The sequence below is a fragment of the Macrobrachium nipponense genome, chromosome 30, assembly GCF_015104395.2.
Source record: "Macrobrachium nipponense isolate FS-2020 chromosome 30, ASM1510439v2, whole genome shotgun sequence".
Taxonomy (NCBI): Eukaryota; Metazoa; Arthropoda; class Malacostraca; order Decapoda; family Palaemonidae; genus Macrobrachium; species Macrobrachium nipponense.
The window spans coordinates 17,154,849-17,173,668 of NC_087218.1; the positions used below are offsets into that span (position 1 = coordinate 17,154,849).

Sequence of the window (18,820 nt, forward strand, 5' to 3'; positions counted from 1 at the left end):
AGGAAAATGGCGGACGAATGAATATCGAATGCGTATGGTGACTTAATACCAGAACTACGCATAGCTTACATGAATGAAATAGATCTAGTGACAAAAAAATTAAGGGGAAACAATAAATTTCTATACCTTAACTAAGGCCTAACTTACGTCAACCGATGTACTTATGAGGCGTGAGTTGAAATAAGGTTTAATTCCCTTTGGTAGAGCAGGCTATAGGAGTTGGGATTTCCGACTTTTCATTGCGCAAAAGAGAGGTAACTTACTTTGTTTCCTATACAGAGATTCTTTAATGATATTTCCATTTCATTCTTTCCGCTTTTATTATGTTTACGAAGCCTCATAAATGAGTCATCGCAAAGCAACATTACTGTATTCCACTCGACTAAACCAAACGTTGCCAATGTAGACCAAAAAAAAAAAAAAAAAAAAAGGAAAATTGGACAGAATGTAAAACTAGGAACAATTCCACAACTTCTGTAACGAGGGACATGAATTTCTGTTGCGTGAAGGACAAATACATTAATAAAGAGAAATGGAGTTGTTAAAAATTTAGGCCAAAAGCCAAGCGCTGGGACCTTGGAGGTTATTCAGGGCTGAAAGAGAAATTGAGAGTAAATAGTGTTATACAGTCGTAACAGGAGGAAAACCTCGCAGATGCACTATGACACAACTGTTAGGAGAGGGTAGAAAGTAAGATGGTAGACAGAGAATATGAACGGAGGTACAGCAAAAGGAATGAAAGACACTGCAGCTATGGACGTTGCAAGGACCTTAAGTAATGCCTGAGGTGAACTGTAGGCATTATCCTCCTACGGTTTTATTCAGTGAAAATTCTCTTTGGTAAAAGGTCTAGGGTTGCATGAGAGCACCAGTTTTGTTTCTGGTTGGTTTGCCATAGTCCAGAGGACTACACAAGGCATTTTCTACCATGTAACACCTATAAATAACGGCGACGTAATTCAAAAGTACCAGCTACATAGGTTTGGGAGATGGATTTGTTTCCCAAATACCTGGGTCAGTCATGTGCAAGTCGGGGCAGCATTTTATTTTGGATAAATCTTTCATTTTTTAAAACGACATTCATGTTCTTGTTTTTTTAATTCCTTAACTGCACCATATCTATGAGGAAGCAATAATGTCTAGATCGCTGTTATTCTACTCACGTCGCGAGAAAAATTCTAGCAGGAAACTATTTCGTTTTTAGAATTCTAACATAGAAAAACATTAGGCTTTTTTTATTGAAATAATATTCAAAGGAACTGGCAAGCCGCATAGCAAACTCATTTAACGATTCAATATCCCCTCATTGCTGTTTCCAGTAATCACCAGAACGAAACAGCACGAATCGAATCGTCGTCTGGCAGCATAACAGGTGATGTTCATCACAGGTGCGGCGCAACAACAAAAGAAACAGACGATATCCAGTTCGGCTGTTGTCGACCGGCGGTTATAAAAGATCAGCGCACCGTCGAGCCGAGTGTCAGATCGCCAGGAAGGAAGAGTTGCCGGCGGTAAGCTTCCTCTGGACCTGAAGGATCTGTCGCTCTCCCGCTCTCTCTCTCCCTCTCTCATACACACACACACTATCTCTCCAACGGCATAGGAGCCAACCGGTGGTACCTGAAGAAGAATAAGAAGTTGATCTGTGTGCCAGCAGAGTTGTCTCTGTCGAGAGAAAATCTTGCTGACTGTTAGAACGGCGACGCCACCGCCGCCATGAGGACTTGGGTACTCGTCCTGTTTTGCTTGGTCGTGATCGCGGCTGCGGCCAACGCTGACGGCGAGGGAAAAGGAGGAGATGGTGGCAAGGAAGGGAAAGGAGTGAAGAGAAACAATGCAAAGAAGAACGACAAAGGGGACAAAAATCCCGGAAGGAACGGGAACAGGTTAGAAAAACCCACGAGGAACGGCCCGAAAGGAGCCAGTAAGCCTCGAAAGGCGGACGGCAAGCCGACGAACAAAAATGTCGCAGGACGACCCAAGAGCCAAAAGAAGCGACCGGATGGCCCCAAAAAGCCTCAGAGACCGAAACCAGTTGGAGAGAAAACCCATCCGAGGCAACTCGTCAAACAAAAGGAGGTAAGTGATCGCTTGGCAAAACGAAGTGAAATAAGAGTCGTTGTTCTTGATTAAGCGTCACTCAAATGAACCTCAACAACACTTGATCTTTGTCGTGTCTTGCGCAGGACTGCCCTGGAGAATGTGTCGCCTCCGAAGCCTGCGACGGACGCCGGAAGAAGGGCCTGTGCGGAGACGACTTGGTCTGCTGTCTGCCGAAGGCCAACAGTAAGTGTTACCAGTTTTCAGAATGTTCCTTTCTCTAACAGAAAATGGGGGACAGGGCGGTCTTTAGATAGCGGGAAGAATAATGCTCTAAAATGCAGTATGTAATAGAGTCCTTTGTATAACAAAGATAAAAGGTGCATACTAGAATAAATATATATATATATATATATATATATATATATATATATATATATATATATATATATACATCCATACATACATATATATATATATATATATATATATATATATATATATATATATATATATATATATATATATATTATTCAAGCATGCACCTTTTATCTTTGTTATACAAAGGACTTTATTACTTACTGCAATTTAGAGCATAATTCTTCCCGCTATCTAAAGACCGACCTGTCCCTCATTTTATGTTATATATATATATAATATATATATATATATATATATATTAATATATATGTGTGTGTGTGTGTGTGTGTGTAAATATATATATATATATATATATATATATATATATATATATATATATATATATACTATATACAATTTATTTTTTTTGCGAATGTTCTTAACCTCTTCTAACCAACTCTCCAAATTCACAATCGAGTGAGAGGTCACTTTTAAAGTAAAAACATTTATATTATTTTACTTTCACGATCCTTGACAACAATTCGTCCTAATGATAAAGAAATAACTGAAGAGAACATTCTTTTTCCAAAGTTTCCTTTGTATTCGTTACCATTACCGTCTCTCCCTGGGTTCGATTCCGACGAAAGTCGGGAATTTGTTCCCGTGACGTACGTGATTGCGTGTTGATTATTTCAACCTCATTTTCGCGCGCCTGTGCCCTACTTGTATGCGTCGACTGAACAGGTGCGCCGGAGTTACTCGGTAAAGTGGGTCATTGACCAGGTAGGAGATGCGATCGATTCAGAGATAATATTCGTTCACCCTTTCCTATTTTGATGTCATTTTTCGTTACTCTTAACCTACTTCTCTCTATTCATGTTCCGTTTCTCCAACCTATCACAGAGGATGATTGTAATGTACGTTGCTATACTCGGACTTTTACTGCCCTGTTTATTCATTTTTTTAAATCTTAACTGACTTAACAATTTCGTACGAATAACTGTGATATTTCTATTGAGATAATTTGGCTCCAAGTGTTTTATCATTATTATTTTTAATATATCAATTCCAGAAGCTTGGATTTTTTACTGCCCTACTTATTCTTTTTTTATTTTTTACTGACTTATCAATGTTTCGTACGAATAACTGATATTTCTATCGAGAGAATTTGGCTCAAAGTGTTTTATCGTTATTATTATTATTATTATTATTATTATTATTATTATTATTATTATTATTATTATTATTATTATTATTATTATTATTATTATTATTATTATTATTATTATTCATCATCAATCCAGAATGTCTTGTAAGAATAGCTTCAGTATTTTCATCCAGAAAAATTTAATTATGTCATTTATTATTCTTATTATTATTACTATTATTTCAGGGGCTGATAAGCAAGGAACGACAATCAAAAGATGTAAGTATAAATTTTCATAGCTTTTAGAATGTATTCCTAAGCTATTTATGTCTGCCGAGTAAATATAACAGAGATTTCAAAAGATGACTGATATTAGCTTGAACAATATGTATATTCATGTATGTTGACAGTTGCGTCATTTCATATTCTAATAACTTTATTAGTTATCAGGATATTTCTACCTTACCGAAGGATGTTAATGCTTTTGATCAGTTCCTTTTTTCTTTGACTGTTGTTACGCGCGAGTTGTTTAAAAAATCACTAAGGGACTTTTACGAATAATTGACCTAAAGTGGACCTTGTAACTGGGCAACCAGTGATTTGATATTGGTATTGCTATAGTAGATTCACATCAACCGTGCATCTGATGTCTAGGCCAGTCCCTTACGATGCTCCTGATTGGCTGTTGATAAGCCAATCACAGGGCTGGAAACTCTCCGTCTCTCTCTCTCGAGAGAGTTCACATAGGCAGGATGTACGCTCCACCTATCCTGAGGGATACTTTTAAAATACGTATCCCTCAGGAGAGGTGGAACATACATCCTGCCTATGTGAACTCTCTCGAGAGACTGAGAGTTTCCAGCCCTGTGATTGGCTCGTCAACAGCTAATCAGGAGCGTCGTAAGGGACTGGTTTAGACATCATATGCAAGGTTGATGTGAATCTACTTTAGTAACATTGACACAAAATGTTTAAAGTATCAAGTATAAGGTGAGAACCTTATACTTGATGTACGGTATAAGTACTCTGCGCTTGATAATGTCTAGGGGCACTTTTCGCACCCTGAACACCCAAACTTCACCTTCTTGGACCTCAGCCTAGACTGGAGACGGGCCAAGACCCAGTCTATCTGACTGTGCCCTAGGGACAAGGGAATCAATCGTCTTGTTGCAGAGCTGTTGCACGGTCTTGCCAAAAATTTCAGTGAGTGGTCATTAGGGAGGTAAAGATAAACGCTTTCTTTCACTTTCAACTTCATAGGCAGTGGCGCTAGATCTGTAGGACCACTCACTATAATCATAGTACCATAATACCTTGGTATCATAATACTGTTGGTTTCAGCGCCTCTTTGTTACATAGCGGTGCAACAAAATAACTTTTGAATATACAAATGACTGTGTTAGAGGATGCGATCCCTGAGCATCATTTACACATAGTATCCATAAATCTACTTTCCCGTGTGTGTGTGTGTGTGTGCAATTCCGTCAGAATGTTGCTCTTCGAATTTCATAACCATCAAAATGACATCAGTCTAAAACCTGGCCTCTCTTTGACCACAGTCTGCAAACCTCTGGCTGCATGCAGCGCCTTGAAGGGCGAATGTCGCAAGAGCAAGACAGGATGCAACATGGACGAGAAACGATTCAAGAACAAGAAGAATAAGGCCTACTGTGACAAGAAGTCTTGCGTCTGCTGCGCCAAACGTAAGTACTTTATGAAACTGAAAACGAATTTTTAGATTAGATTTCTCGCATCTAGCCTCAGCTATCCCTAGTATGACTGACATGGTTTCAAATGAAGATCTTGATGAATAAATCCGAGTTTTGTCACACTTGAAGTGCATATTCTTGAGTCCTCTTTCGCCTTTAGTCTGATCAGCGTAGACAGTCTGGTATGTGTCAGAAGAGTCCCTTACGATATTAGAGTTCGTGAAATAAAAGCCTATTTACACTTTGATTGAATCTCTTATCTAAAAAATAAATAAATAAATAAATAAATAATAATAATAATAATTTTATCTTTGTTTTTCAAACGTGCAGATGAATGACGACCTCATGTTTCCCTTACGAATAAGGATACAACATGAGGACATTATTCTTTAAATACGAAATTAAAACAATACTAAAATGGAGAACGATGTCTTTTTCTTCTTCTTCGTGATTTGATTCATTTCATGAAATGATAACCCCGGTCTTCTAACAACGAACGCAACATGAGGACCTTATTCTTTTAGATAAGAGATGCAAACGTCGTCAGGAAGGTGTCTTCTTCTTTGCTTCATTGATTATGAATTCCGTGATTTAATTCACCTCCATTTTTCTTTGCCAGTGTGCCAGGAAAAAGCAAAGTGCAAGAAACTTGGCGGCTCCTGCATGCTGAAGAAGGAGTCGAAAAAAATGTGCATGGGCTCCTTCCTCGCGGGGGCAAAATACTGCAAAGGAAATAAATGCGGCTGCTGTGTAACTGGTAATTATGAGCTTAAGCAATGTCTTCATTTTCTGGAACTGCTGTGTCAGTGGGTAACGCTTGCGGTAGCAAATACTATAGTAGATTCACATCAACCGCGCATTTGATGTCTAGTCCAGTCTCTTACGACGCTCCTGATTGTCTGATGATAAGCCAGTCACAGGGCTGGAAACTCTCAGTCTCTCTCGCGAGAGTTCACATAGGCAGGATGTGAGTTCCTCCTCTCCTGAGGGATACGTCTTTCAAACGTATACCTCAGGAGAGGTGGATCACACATCCTGCCCATGTGAGCTCTCTCGAGAGACTGAGAGTTTCCAGCCCAGTGACTGGCTTGTCATCAGCCAATCAGGAGCGTCGTAAGAGACTGGCCTAGACATCAAATGCACGGTTGATGTGAATCTACTATAGTAATATTCTGCGTCAATTTAAGTGAGAAGGCCGCACGAAGATAGTCTATTACTGTAATTTCTTTACTAGAAGATACAGAAAAGGTTGTATGTAATGCACTGCAGGTGAGATTGTTTGCGAAATTGCGCCTCAGTGGCGTGGTCGGTATGGTGTTGGCGTACCACCTCGGTGGCAGCGAGTTCGATTCTCTGGCATTCCACTGAGGTGTGAGAAATGTGTATTTCTGGTGACAGAAGTTCACTCTCGACGTGGTTCGGAAGTCACGTAAAGCCGTTGGTCCAGTTGCTGAATAACCACTGGTTCCTTGCAACGTAAGAACACCATACAAACAGTATTTGAGAAATTTACAGAGATATTGGGAAATGTACCCTCTATTGTTTATATTTTTGCTTTTAACCCCGAGGGGCTAACATACTAAACGCGGCGCCATTTTGAGTACCAGTGATGATTGTAGAATCATATACGAATGGCAGTAAAATTCTCAGATGATCTCGCCTCTACTGCATTGTATATACCATTTTCTATATTGTCTAACCACAGCAAGTTTACGAATAACCGATATACCTTCGTGCAAGCAGCCTCCTATACATTTACCATTATTTTTATATTGCTGTTTTGATTCCCTTGGTCCTTTTCAGACTCAGGTCCCTCGACTTGTAAGCAGAAGAAGACCTGCACGAGTGAAAAAGGTACTTGTGTCGCCCTCGGGAGCACCTGCGCCGGCAAGATTTTGACTAAGAACGCCAACGGGAAGAATTACTGCAAAGGCAGCTCCTGCGGTTGCTGCTTGGAGAGTGAGTACGGAAACAGGGCGTGTGCAGACCGTAGAGGTTTTCCACTCTCTAGTTCGTACTTATTTGATGATAGGTCTCTGCTAGGAAAGTTATAGTATTTACATTTATATATTTAGGCATACTATGAGCAATAATTTAATTTCATTTATCTAATAACAGTTAAAAATAACACAGACACACATTTAAATAGGTTTTTATAGTGATTTTGAGCTAGTTAGTGAATAATGATTAGGGCAATTGGTAAGATGATCTGAAGTTTTATATTGTCACAAAGTCAAGATTGTATTTCATGAGGAATCAGGGTTGTGTCCGAATAGATAAATAGGAGGTAGGGATTTCTAAGGTTAATTACTTTAGCTCACTAGCCAGGATAGATATCAGTGTGGCATAAGAATAGTTTTTTTTTGCCTTAACAGTCTAGATGACTGAGAACATTTTAAACTAAGAGCATTTTGACCGAGTGTCGTATGTCCAACCTTCATATAAGATTGCATTAACCCATGTCACCGTTGACTTAATTGTCGACACCATTCGCTGTTCTTACAGAATTTCTTGACAAATCCTTCGTTACGTTCAGCGAAGCGTCGATTCCGATCATGACCGTTTACATATGGAAAATGTTAAAAATATACATAAATTTTTCGTTCAAATTGATCAAGATCTGCTTATGGGCATTCAAGCAAGACAGACGTCTATTTTTAGTCTTATTTATCTCTATGCATTCATTTATTCAATGATCTATGTAATTGTTTGTTTTTTGCATTTCAAAAGATTTTTTTTTCATTGTTTAATCAAATCGCGAACCAAATGCAGGTAAGATTACGTTCTCTCGCTCTATCCGAATACCTGACACGTCATCCGTTTGAGATTGTGTATGACTGCTCCTGAATGACACAAACGCCTCGGCGTAGGCTTTGCGTATATATATACTAACGTGTTGTGTGTATTAATGTGTGAATTCTTCTGTTCTCTAAACATTAAGCTTGTGTGGCTGTGCATTAAATTATTTTGAATCACCAAAGCACTTTTGTTTGATTTTTTTTCTTTTGTGTGTGTGCCTTTCCCGAAACTTACTCTATATGCAATGTTTTTTATATCTTTTTATCTTTGAGACGTAAAATTTGGCAGCCGTTATCACTGCAATTATCGTGACTGGTTAAGGCTCCTACTCAGCCCCCATTATTCGTTCTGTGAATGTATGTATATGATATGTATAGTATATGTATTGTATATGTATATGTATATGTATATGTATATATATATATATATATATATATATATATATATATATATATATATATATATATATATATATAATATATATATATATATATAATACATACATACATACATATGTACATACACCGTCACTTCCGAAAGAAAAACAGACTGTATTTTCCCGCCTGCTTTCATTTTACCTTTTGGAAGGTATAAAACCTTTAGCTTCTACTGCTGTAATTCGAGTGATTTCGAAGTTTCAAAGACTTCCAAAGCTTCATAGGCTTACGTAGTTTTATTTGTTTCCAATTTTCCAAAGCTTCCAACGCCTGCGAAGCTTGAAATGCTTCAAAAACTTACAAAGCTTCAAAAGCCTGCAGTGCTTCAAATGCTTCGAAATCTTACTTTATCGCTTAAGCTTCAAAAACTTCGAAATCCTTCGGCGTCTCCAGAGCTTCAAAAACTTTGAAGGCTTCCGGATAATTTTCTTTCAAAAGCTTCGTGTCCCTTCCTTCAGTATCTTTATGTCATCATTCTTTTTCGTAAAAAATATTTGAACTACATAACATTAACATACAAAGGATATATATATATATATATATATATATATATATATATATATATATATATATGTGTGTGTGTGTGTGTGTGTTTTTCTACAACATATATGTATCTAAGAGATCCATGCGTATAAACAAAGACTTCTTTTATTTCTTGCCCAATATATATGAATGCAAATTCAACTTATTATTTTCTTCCCTTTAATGCTTATTACCTTAGATTGATTCCCTTAATGTCGCAAAAAGCTTATCTATCAAATCTGTCATCTTCCGGATCTATCAGATGTCGATTTATTTCATAGTGACGTCATTTGTCGTACTTTGCCATTTCTAAATGTCGAAGAATTTATTTATGAATCAGGATTTAGCCTTAGAGGAAGGGACAAGTATTTAAGTCACCAATTTCCGGTCACGGTAACTAATACTATTATTATTTTTCCATTTTTTTCTGAGGAAATACCGGAGTCAGCGGCCAACCACATATTAGCTGAAAGGAAGCTACGTTTAGTTTTTCGTGGCTCATAATTATGCCATATCAGCATCGTAATGAAGTCGAGATCAAATATCAGTTCTTGATTCCTTTAATATGAGTTTAAAAAAGAAATAAACATATAAATGAAATTGGAATACTCGACTCCGCCGCAAGCCATCGTACTTGTAAAAGGTAAGGTGACAATGCAATTAAGTCTACGGGTTTCACACGCATATTTTGAGTTTGCTGAGATTATTTGAATAATTTGTTATGACGTAGCATATCATTAATTGTTTTAATGCATAAATTAATTCCTTATTTATTATCTAATCTTAATGCAGACTTCATTACGACAGAACTAATAATAATAGGCTTCATTCTTTCTTCATCATCTATTTTCAAAATTTGATGAGTATTTCTTTATAGTGAAAGTCTCTATAGTTTAAAAATTATAGTTTCTGTTACTTTTCTCTTCCAGAAAGCACCTCCACGAAGGAAGAGGTAGGAAAAATATGGCCCACATATGAATTCACATTCGTGTCACACTGGCAGTACAAATTAATTACATAATGACATATACGAGTTTCTGATATTTGCTATGACTTTTGTACCGTATAAAATTAAATTCATTACCTACGTCTTCTCTGGTTTCCTTTACACCCAACCTCTCTAAGTTGCTATTATTATTATTATTGTCATTATTATTATTATTATTATTATTATTCAGAGGATGAACACTATTCACATGGAGCAAACCCTCAGAGCCGTTGACTTTAAATTAACACTTCCAAAGAATGTGGCGTTCATTTGAAACGTGCAACAGAAGGTAACATGAAATACAGAGGGGAGAGATCTGCTATTAGAATTAGAAAATTTAAAAATATATTAATAAATCAACAGATAAAAAATGAAAGCAAATTAACCTACCAGAATTGTTTTGGGGGAAAAATGCATTGCATCTTCGCACTGAAATTCACGTCACGCCTAAGAGAGAGAAAGGGCAGCTTCTTCATTTCTCAAAAGTAGAGACTTAACCAACCCACAAGTGTTGAATCATCGGCCTAGCGAAGAAAAGAACTCATTTTCTCTTGGGAGAATTTCCACTGCCCACACAATCCCTCCTTTTCCTCCGCCTTCTTCTTCTTCGAAGGATAATTTACTTTGAGAATTTCATCTTTAAAACGCAAAAAAATTTAACTGTCCAAATTGCAAATGGAGAATCCTTCGTGATATTCACTCAAGACTGGAGAATTGATCGTGATACCCACCACCGGAATTGGGAAGTCGTAATACTCAATTCCAGAATTGGGAATTCTTTGGTGACTTTCACTTCCAGAATTGGGAGTTCTTTTGTGACTTTCACTTCCAGAATTGGGAGTTCTTTTGTGACTTTCACTTCCAGAATTGGGAGTTCTTTGGTGACTTTCACTTCCAGAATTGGGAGTTCTTTCGTGACTTTCACTTCCAGAATTGGGAGTTCTTTCGTGACTTTCACTTCCAGAATTGGGAGTTCTTTCGTGACTTTCACTTCCAGAATTGAGAGTTCTTTCGTGACCTTCACTTCCAGAATTGGGAATTCTTTGGTGGCCTTCACTTCCAGAATTGGGAGTTCTTTCGTGACTTTCACTTCCATAATTGGGAATTCTTCGTGAATTTCACTGCCAGAATTGGGAATTTTTCGCGACTTTCACTGCCGGAATTGGGAATTCTTTGTGACTTTCACTTCCAAAATTGGTAATTCTTTCGTGATTTTCACTTCCAGAATTGGGAATCCTTTCGTGACTTTCACCTCCATAGTTGGGAATTCTTCTTGACATTCATTTCCAAAATTGGGAATTCTTCGTGACTGTCACTTCCGGAATTGGGAATTTTTTCGTGACTTTCACAGCCAAAATGGGGAATTCGTGACATCTACTTCCAAAATGAAGAATTCTTCGCGAATTTCGCTCCTACAAAGGAGAATTATTTTTTACTTTCATTCCCAAGTGGGGAATTCTTCACGACCTTCACTCCCATAATGAAAAGCTCATGGCGCCTGTTACACCCAAAAATAGAATCTTAAAAATCTGTGACTTTCACTACCCCGGTGAAGGATTCTTCGTGTCTTTTACTCCCATAATGGAGAATTCTTTATTTCTTTTACTTTCAAAATAAAGAATTGTTCGTGACTTTCACTCCCACACTGGAGGATTATTCGTGACTTTCACTTCCGACAATGGAGAAATCTTCTAAACTTTCACTCCCATAAATGAAGACTTCTTCCTGACTTTCGATCCCACAATGGAGAATTCTACATGACTTCCACTCCCATAACGCATTATTCACTCGCAAAATAGAGAATTCATCGCGACACACACACACACCCATTGGAGAATTCTTTGTGTCATTCACTTCTAAAATGGAGAATTCAACAAGACACTTCCAGAATGTGGAATTCGTGACGTACACTCCCACAATGGGGAATTTCAACTTGGCACTTCTAGAATGAGTTCTTCCTGACTTGAACTGAGGTGAATATAGAATTTAGGCCAAAGACCAAGCACTGAAATGGAAACTGACAGTAAAAGGTTTGAAAGGCGTAACAGGAGGAAAACGATAGGAGATGGTGAAAAGTAAGATGAAGAGAGAGAATATGAAAGGAGATATACTAAAAGGAACGAAAGTGGTTGCAGCTAGGGGCCGAAAGAACGCTAAACAGAACCTTAAGTAATGCCTACAGTGCACCGCATGAGGTCTCCACTGACGGCACTACTCCGGGGTACGGAGTCCTGACTTGAACTAAAAAATCAGGAAAGCTTTCATCCGCCTCTGTATTTCTTGAATTCTTTCCCCCTCGAAGATCTTGCTTACAGTAACTCAATCTGGTTCGGATGCCAAAAACAAAAGAAAGCAGGAAATGAAGAGAGACAAAAAGGTTAACACGGGAACGTCTTTATTTCTCTAAGTAATGAAGTGCCTAGCTAGCTAACTCTACACTGCCTACCCCTGAACAGTATACCAATAACTAGCATCAAATAACAGTTTGTTGTTGACTCATCCTACGGATTATTTTCTAAATAACGCAGTAACTTAAAATAATGCAAATTACATAGACATTCATCAAATTCCAACTGGAAGTGAATAGTGTTTATATATATATATATAATATATATATATATATATATATATATATATATATATACATATATATATATATATATATATATATTATATATATATAATATATATATAATCACTAAATCACAATGTGGCTAATTTACATAAGTTAATTATTTGTTTTTGCAATGAAATAACTAAGGGATAAGTGCATCGTATGGAAACTGCATATGGTCGTAATTATATTTTTTTCTGTTTGATCTTCATATTTAAAATTATAGTTAGAATCACACTGTGTGAAAACAGGAATTTCACGTTTTTTTCCCCAAAATATGAAAGTACTGCATCCAAATAAAAGAAAGAGACAGTACACATTTTCCTCTATCCTCGGTTCTGTCAAATCCATGACCCAATATCCTTATCCTAACACGAAGTGTAAAACATCAGCTCCATGTAAATGAACCTTTGAGATTCCTTTCCCTTACTTATACCAACTTCTAAACTTCACAAAGCCTTAGTTTCTTAAAACAATTCAGAAGCCAATTGTCATACGATACCAAACTTAAGATTGAAAAAGAAACCCACAAAATTACTGTGTATAACGTGTTTACTTATAAGTGTTTACATTTTATTTTACTCAACACTCGAGTACTTTCAGGTCCTATCTGTGTAGCTTTTTCAAGAGATGTGTAGGTTGGCAGCCTGGGTCAAGGCCCAGCAGTCTTACACATCTCTTGAAAAAAGGGCCACAGATAGGACCTAAAGGTACTCGAGTGTTGAGTAAAATAAAATGTAAATACTTAAAAGTAAACACGTCATACACAGTAATTTTGTGGGTTTCATTGTTAATCTTCAGCAGAAAACTGAAAGAAGTTTTTGTTTGGTTCACCAAACTTAACCTTACGGACAACAGCGAGTCCTTTTGATTGATATAGATATTGCTTAAAACTCTAACAATAAAATTATCTTAAACGCCAATGTTGTAAAATTTGAAAGTATAACACTTGATAAAGCAATATACTACTCTACAGCCAATAGTGTCGATATATCTCTTACGAAATGCTAAGGGTATCTAGGTTTTTGCACTAATTCAAGTATTTTCATACGTCTCACTTTGGAAAGATAACTTTTGGGTTGAAAAATGCAAAACGTACATAATAATCTTAATTTCTTACAACTAACAAAATCAAAATTGACCTTCATTACTGTTTTTCATCAAGCAATTGAAACTCCTCTGTTGTCACAACTGCTATCTTGAGCAATGAAAGCGAAATCCACAGTCACTTCCAAGTCAAAAAATGTTTCAAGAATCACAGGTGTTAAGGGTGCCAGAGAATCGGCCTAAAAAAAATGGGTGGGTGGGGATGGTTCACTTTTAGGTTTTCCATCGGTTACCCTCCCAGAATGGATCTGGGCCCTCATTTCATATTCACCAGAATTCGTTTCCCAGGTTATTTACCCTCGCACGGTCACTCACTCTCAGTCGTAGAAATCCCCGGTCGAGTCTTCCTTTTTCATCCCGTTTTCGGCTTCCTTCTTCGATTTCAAGGCTGAAGGACTGTTGCTGCCCTCTTCCTCGCTATCTTTGTCCTCTTCATCGTTGGCGCCTTCCTTACTGGTTCCCGCTCTCGGCCAGTTCTCTCTCTTGGTGGACGACTGAGGTCTCTTGGTCAGGTCGTCCTCAATCTCCTCCACCGGCGAGGTTTCTAGAAGGTCCGAGTCCAAGTCTTTGGACTTGCGGTTCTTGGACGATTTCGAAGGAAGAAGGTCGTCAGAGTCCAGGAGGCCGGAGTAAGTCCTGGACGACGATTTGTACGTACAGTATGGAAGATAGCAAGGGCGGTACCTGTGGTGGTATGGGTAGCGATGCGAGAAGAGGTGAAGTGGCCACCGGTAGTGGTGATAGCGGTAGCATATGGAGCAGTTGCACCGAAGAGACGACCGACCGACATAGCAACTGCACCTGCAATAGGAACGGTTTCCAGGATCTCGTTCAAGTAACCCGGTGCAGCACCTTACTAATTGTGCTTTTAAGAAGTGCATGTTATGTCAGCATAAGAGTTCAGTAAGCATCTCGTCAAAGTATATTTGTCAACAGTTTACATTAACGCGATTGGCACCTGGTGTTTGACACAATCATCTAAAGTTTCTGTTGTAGGAAACTGTGAGTGACAACTTTTGATGTTGAAATACTGTTTTTTTTTTATTTTATTTCGGAGAAACTTGAGTATGAATGACAAACAGGCAAAAAACGCTAGGCATTTACACCTCGTAATAAATACCATATCCAAGATATACAGAGAGCAGAAACTTGAAAAGAGTTCATTGACATAGCACACCCATTAGAAGGAAAATTGATTATGAAATAACAAAAAAAATCCGAAAAACATACCTGTGCATCCGATGTCACTTGTGGAATCACATAAACACCTACCGTGTTGAGTCGTCCAATACGCTACCTTTGCTGAGGTCGTCGATAAATAACTTTTCATAATCGACTCACACAAACCATGCATACGAACTTTGCTGGGGGCATAAACAAAATCCCAGCAGTGGTGCTTTCAGCATGTGAACTTCAAGACAGAAACTGCTTGCAGAGCAATGCAAATACAGGAAATTAATGAGTAAACAACCCAAACATAAACAAAAACAGATGTATACGTGCCCAGAACTGCTAGAGGTTTATCAGTTTTTTGTCTTCAGAATTTATCTTCTTTAAATGTCCTAAAATACTGTTAATTTTAGCAACTAGATCATAATCCTGTCTACATGAAAATGGTCTTTAATCTTGTAGGACCATTTCTGTTCTGTTTCTAATAAAAACAAATAAAACCGGTTTTACGGTTAGACACACAAGAAACATGAAAATGTCTAATGTTGTCAGTGAATATTTATAATTTATATATATATATATATATATATATATATATATATATATATATATAGCAAAGATGTTACATAAATATATGAATGAAATTAATTACAATATTGATTCCCAGTGAGATTATTAGCTTCCAAAGACTGTTGGAGGTAGCATGTAAGAACAGTCTTTTTTAAATACACATGTTTACAATCATATATACATATATATATATATATATATATATATATAATGTCTATATATTTATATATATGTATTTATATATATATGTGTGTGTGTATGAGTATGTGTGTGTGTGTAAGTGCCAATGCAAAGCATAAATAATAGTGACATTTAAAACAGGATAATTTGAAAAAGGAATAAATAAGAACATAAACTAACAAAGTAATACACACTACAACACACAAAGCTGATCAAACAAGACAAACCAAATGTAATATATCAACAATTGTGACGTCACACCAGCTTTTATTGTTGAGGTGTTCAGAGCAACATTAAAAAAATTCGAAATGGATAGGCCTATGAACAGGCCTTCCTTCAAGCATTCTCAATATCCGTGTGCATCGAAGCAGAAGGTAATGAACGACCCGGATGCCAATTAGTGCATTTTGAGGGTTATTTCGCCAATTCATTAAACGTAAACTAGAAGCCAATTGATTAATATTACTGATGTGTCCATAAGAATTCCAAAATCCGGTCCTTCTCCCAAAATGGAATCACGGAGCACATGCCTTTACTGAACCCCACGGCCCACTTTCCACCTCACATCCCAAAACCCTCCTCAACCCCAGCTATTAGACCTTAAGGATTAGTACTATCAATTTTTTCCAGATGTAACCTTACGAGTTAAACCAAAAGATTTTTGCAACTATTTACCATATAAAGGTTATCAATTGCACCCGAGTCCAGCCATTGTGCACACGCACATCGAGGGGGTAAGGGAGCACCGTGCTTATTTATTTTGTTTATTTTTGGAAAAAGTGCCTCTGAGGGTGGAGACCTCAAGGAGGGTGTCTTTAATTCACCTCCGGGCGCCACACAGCAACCCCGCCGGAGGCGCTGCAGCTGGTGTAAGGCTGACGTTCTTCCCTTCCGCAAGACAGTCAACCCACACGAGCAGTTGATGGTGGAATTACGTTATAAATGACGCTAATTGATGACTTTAAGCTTTGCAAACGCGATGGATGGCTTGCACCTTCCACCCGTGATTAGGCGCATGCGCTTGCGAAGGCTTTTATGATTTCATTGGCAGTTTCGTTCTTGAATATCGTTTTTGATGTAATGAGAAGAGAGGTGAAAATAGAGAATGAAAGAGAGAATGATGAGTGGGGAGAAGAAGGAACTAAAGAACTTCGAGAAATGTAAATAAATGCTTTATTCATTGAATGCAATGTGTTTCGTTTGTTTGTTTGTTTGTCTAGTGTTTTTAACGTTGTATGGGACCAGTGGTTATTCAGCAACGGGACCAACGGCTTTACGTGACTTCCGAAACATGTCGAGAGTGAACTTCTATCACCAGAAATACACATCTCTCACTCCTCAATGGAATGCCTCGAGATCGAACTCGCGGCCACCGAGGTGGCACGCCAACACCGTACTGACCACGCCACTGAGGCGCTCTCAATGCAATGTCTGGCAATGAAATTAATCCAATTATAAAATTTTGGAAAAATTGCAATTTAATTGACAAAAGATAAACAAAAACAAATCCTTCGGGCCAGCCTTGTGAGAGCTGATAATTGCTCAGTGGTCTGGTAAAATTAGCTTAATAATGATAACAACTGACGATGCCATCTGAATTCAAAGTGGGAAAGGAATCAGTTTCTATTATCAGAAATTTCCCAAAAGAAAGAGAAAAATCGAGATAGTAGCTTTTGAAATACATTATTTTTCGTTGTTCTTTTTTTAATTCTTTATCTTTCTATTGTCACCTTCTTGCGATCTGTTATTTTTTTCTTGAAGCTTAGTCGGAGAAAAATCATGTAGATTCCATCGGTAAAAAAAATAAAAAAATTACTGCCAAAAGGAGATAACTATATATATATATATATATATATATATATATATATATATATATATATATATATATATATATATATATATATATATATAAACAAACAGTTGGTGCCTCAATATGAAATGGCTTCGTACCAAAAAAATAAATATTAAATATAAAAATAAGTAAACAAACCAATAAATAATTGAATACGTAGTAAATAAGCAAAACAAATCAATGAAGATAAAAGATGCGTTATGCATTGATCGAATCTTCTGGCGTCGCAGTCAGAACGTAACAGATATAACAATGATCAATGAACACGAAAAAACTGCCAACGAAGCCAAACACCCAGCCGAAGGCCTGTGACGGCGGCGTCGCCGGTGGCGTGGAGGGGGGGTGGTGGGTGCCCTTTGACCCAGGCTAGTGTTGACCATGGTGAACATCGTGGTGAGACGAACAGTACCGGTTGAGGTGGGAGTAACTCGGGTAACAGCGGTAATGCGGGTAACACAGGGGGCAGTCTTCCCAAGGGTAATGGCGGTGGTAATACCTGTCGAGGGGGGGAAGATTAGCGTCAGTGAATAGACTTTTATTTCCTTTATTCTTATCTTCATTTATCACGCTTTTTTCGTATTTTCTTATCTTTATTTTTTATTATTATTATTCTTAATTAGTTTTCATTTTCTTATTGAGTTCAGAAATGTCTTGGGATTTATTTTTACTTTTTCTACGTGAGGATTTTTTCGTTTTTTTATTTCTAATTTGCTTTTAGTTCTCATGTTTATTGACCTTAATATCTTTATTACATCTTACATTTTCTAACTGAAAAGAAAGTTTGAAGTGAGTGCCTACTGATCAAAGGACCAAACTTGAAGTAGAGCTTAAAGATGTGCTGAAATTTATTTATATATTTGTTAAGATTCTTCAGTTTTCAATGTCGTTGTATTTTTATTACTATGTGTTTTATTAATTCTTATATTATTTTCACTAATTTTTGTATACTCTTGATGTAACAAAGGAATGTATGATAGTGACGGAAATAGTTGAGCATCTAAAGATCCACCGTGCATTTGATTTCTTAGGCCCGTCCCCTTATGAGCGCTCTTTGAATTGGCTGTTGAGTAAGCCAATCAAGAGGGACCTTAAGGTTCTTCAGTTTTCATTCGTTTATTTTTATATTGTGTTTATCATTCTTTATGTTTCCATTATGTCTTGTATACTCTTATTAACAAGGAAGGTGACATGACGGAATATTGCTCAGTCCCTTACGACTCTCCTGATTGGCTGTTGATAAGCCAATCACAGGGCTGGAAACTCTCAGTTTCTCTCGAGAGTTCACATAGCCAGGATGTAGTTCCACCTCTCCTGAGGGATATTTT

The 18,820-nt window shown here is 37.4% G+C and overlaps 2 protein-coding genes across 4 annotated transcripts in view; one reads left to right on the forward strand and one right to left on the reverse strand.

Moving 5' to 3' along the window:
* The first annotated feature begins 1,455 nt into the window (after positions 1-1,455).
* On the forward strand, positions 1,456-8,410 carry LOC135202326 (uncharacterized). Of its 2 annotated transcripts, none has more exons than XM_064231673.1 (6): positions 1,456-2,079; positions 2,187-2,286; positions 3,794-3,826; positions 5,107-5,250; positions 5,876-6,013; positions 7,060-8,410. In XM_064231673.1, the coding sequence occupies exons 1-6, from the start codon at positions 1,717-1,719 to the stop codon at positions 7,308-7,310; spliced, it is 1,029 nt and encodes a 342-aa protein (XP_064087743.1). In that variant the 5' UTR covers positions 1,456-1,716; the 3' UTR covers positions 7,311-8,410. The 2 variants fall into 2 exon arrangements, with proteins under 2 accessions (XP_064087743.1, XP_064087744.1); XM_064231674.1 differs by having other exon boundaries at positions 1,460-2,079; positions 7,066-8,410.
* A 4,294-nt stretch (positions 8,411-12,704) lies between these two features.
* Positions 12,705-18,820, reverse strand: part of LOC135202327 (uncharacterized) — a 30,203-nt gene continuing 24,087 nt past the window's right edge. For both annotated transcript variants that reach the window (XM_064231676.1, XM_064231675.1), the window contains 2 exons: positions 17,905-17,991; positions 12,705-14,524 (listed from right to left, as the gene is read on the reverse strand). In XM_064231676.1, coding sequence (XP_064087746.1) covers positions 14,041-14,524; positions 17,905-17,991 — 571 coding nt within the window. In that variant the 3' untranslated portion in view covers positions 12,705-14,040. The remainder of the gene's footprint in view (positions 14,525-17,904; positions 17,992-18,820) is intronic.

Bases quoted from the DNA above. Each gene is read 5' to 3' on its own strand.
- LOC135202326 (XM_064231673.1), top strand. From the start codon at position 1,717: ATGAGGACTTGGGTACTCGTCCTGTTTTGCTTGGTCGTGATCGCGGCT. The intron at 2,080-2,186 runs GTAAGTGATCGC...TGTCTTGCGCAG, and splicing joins AACTCGTCAAACAAAAGGAG to GACTGCCCTGGAGAATGTGT. The intron at 5,251-5,875 runs GTAAGTACTTTA...TTTCTTTGCCAG, and splicing joins TTGCGTCTGCTGCGCCAAAC to TGTGCCAGGAAAAAGCAAAG.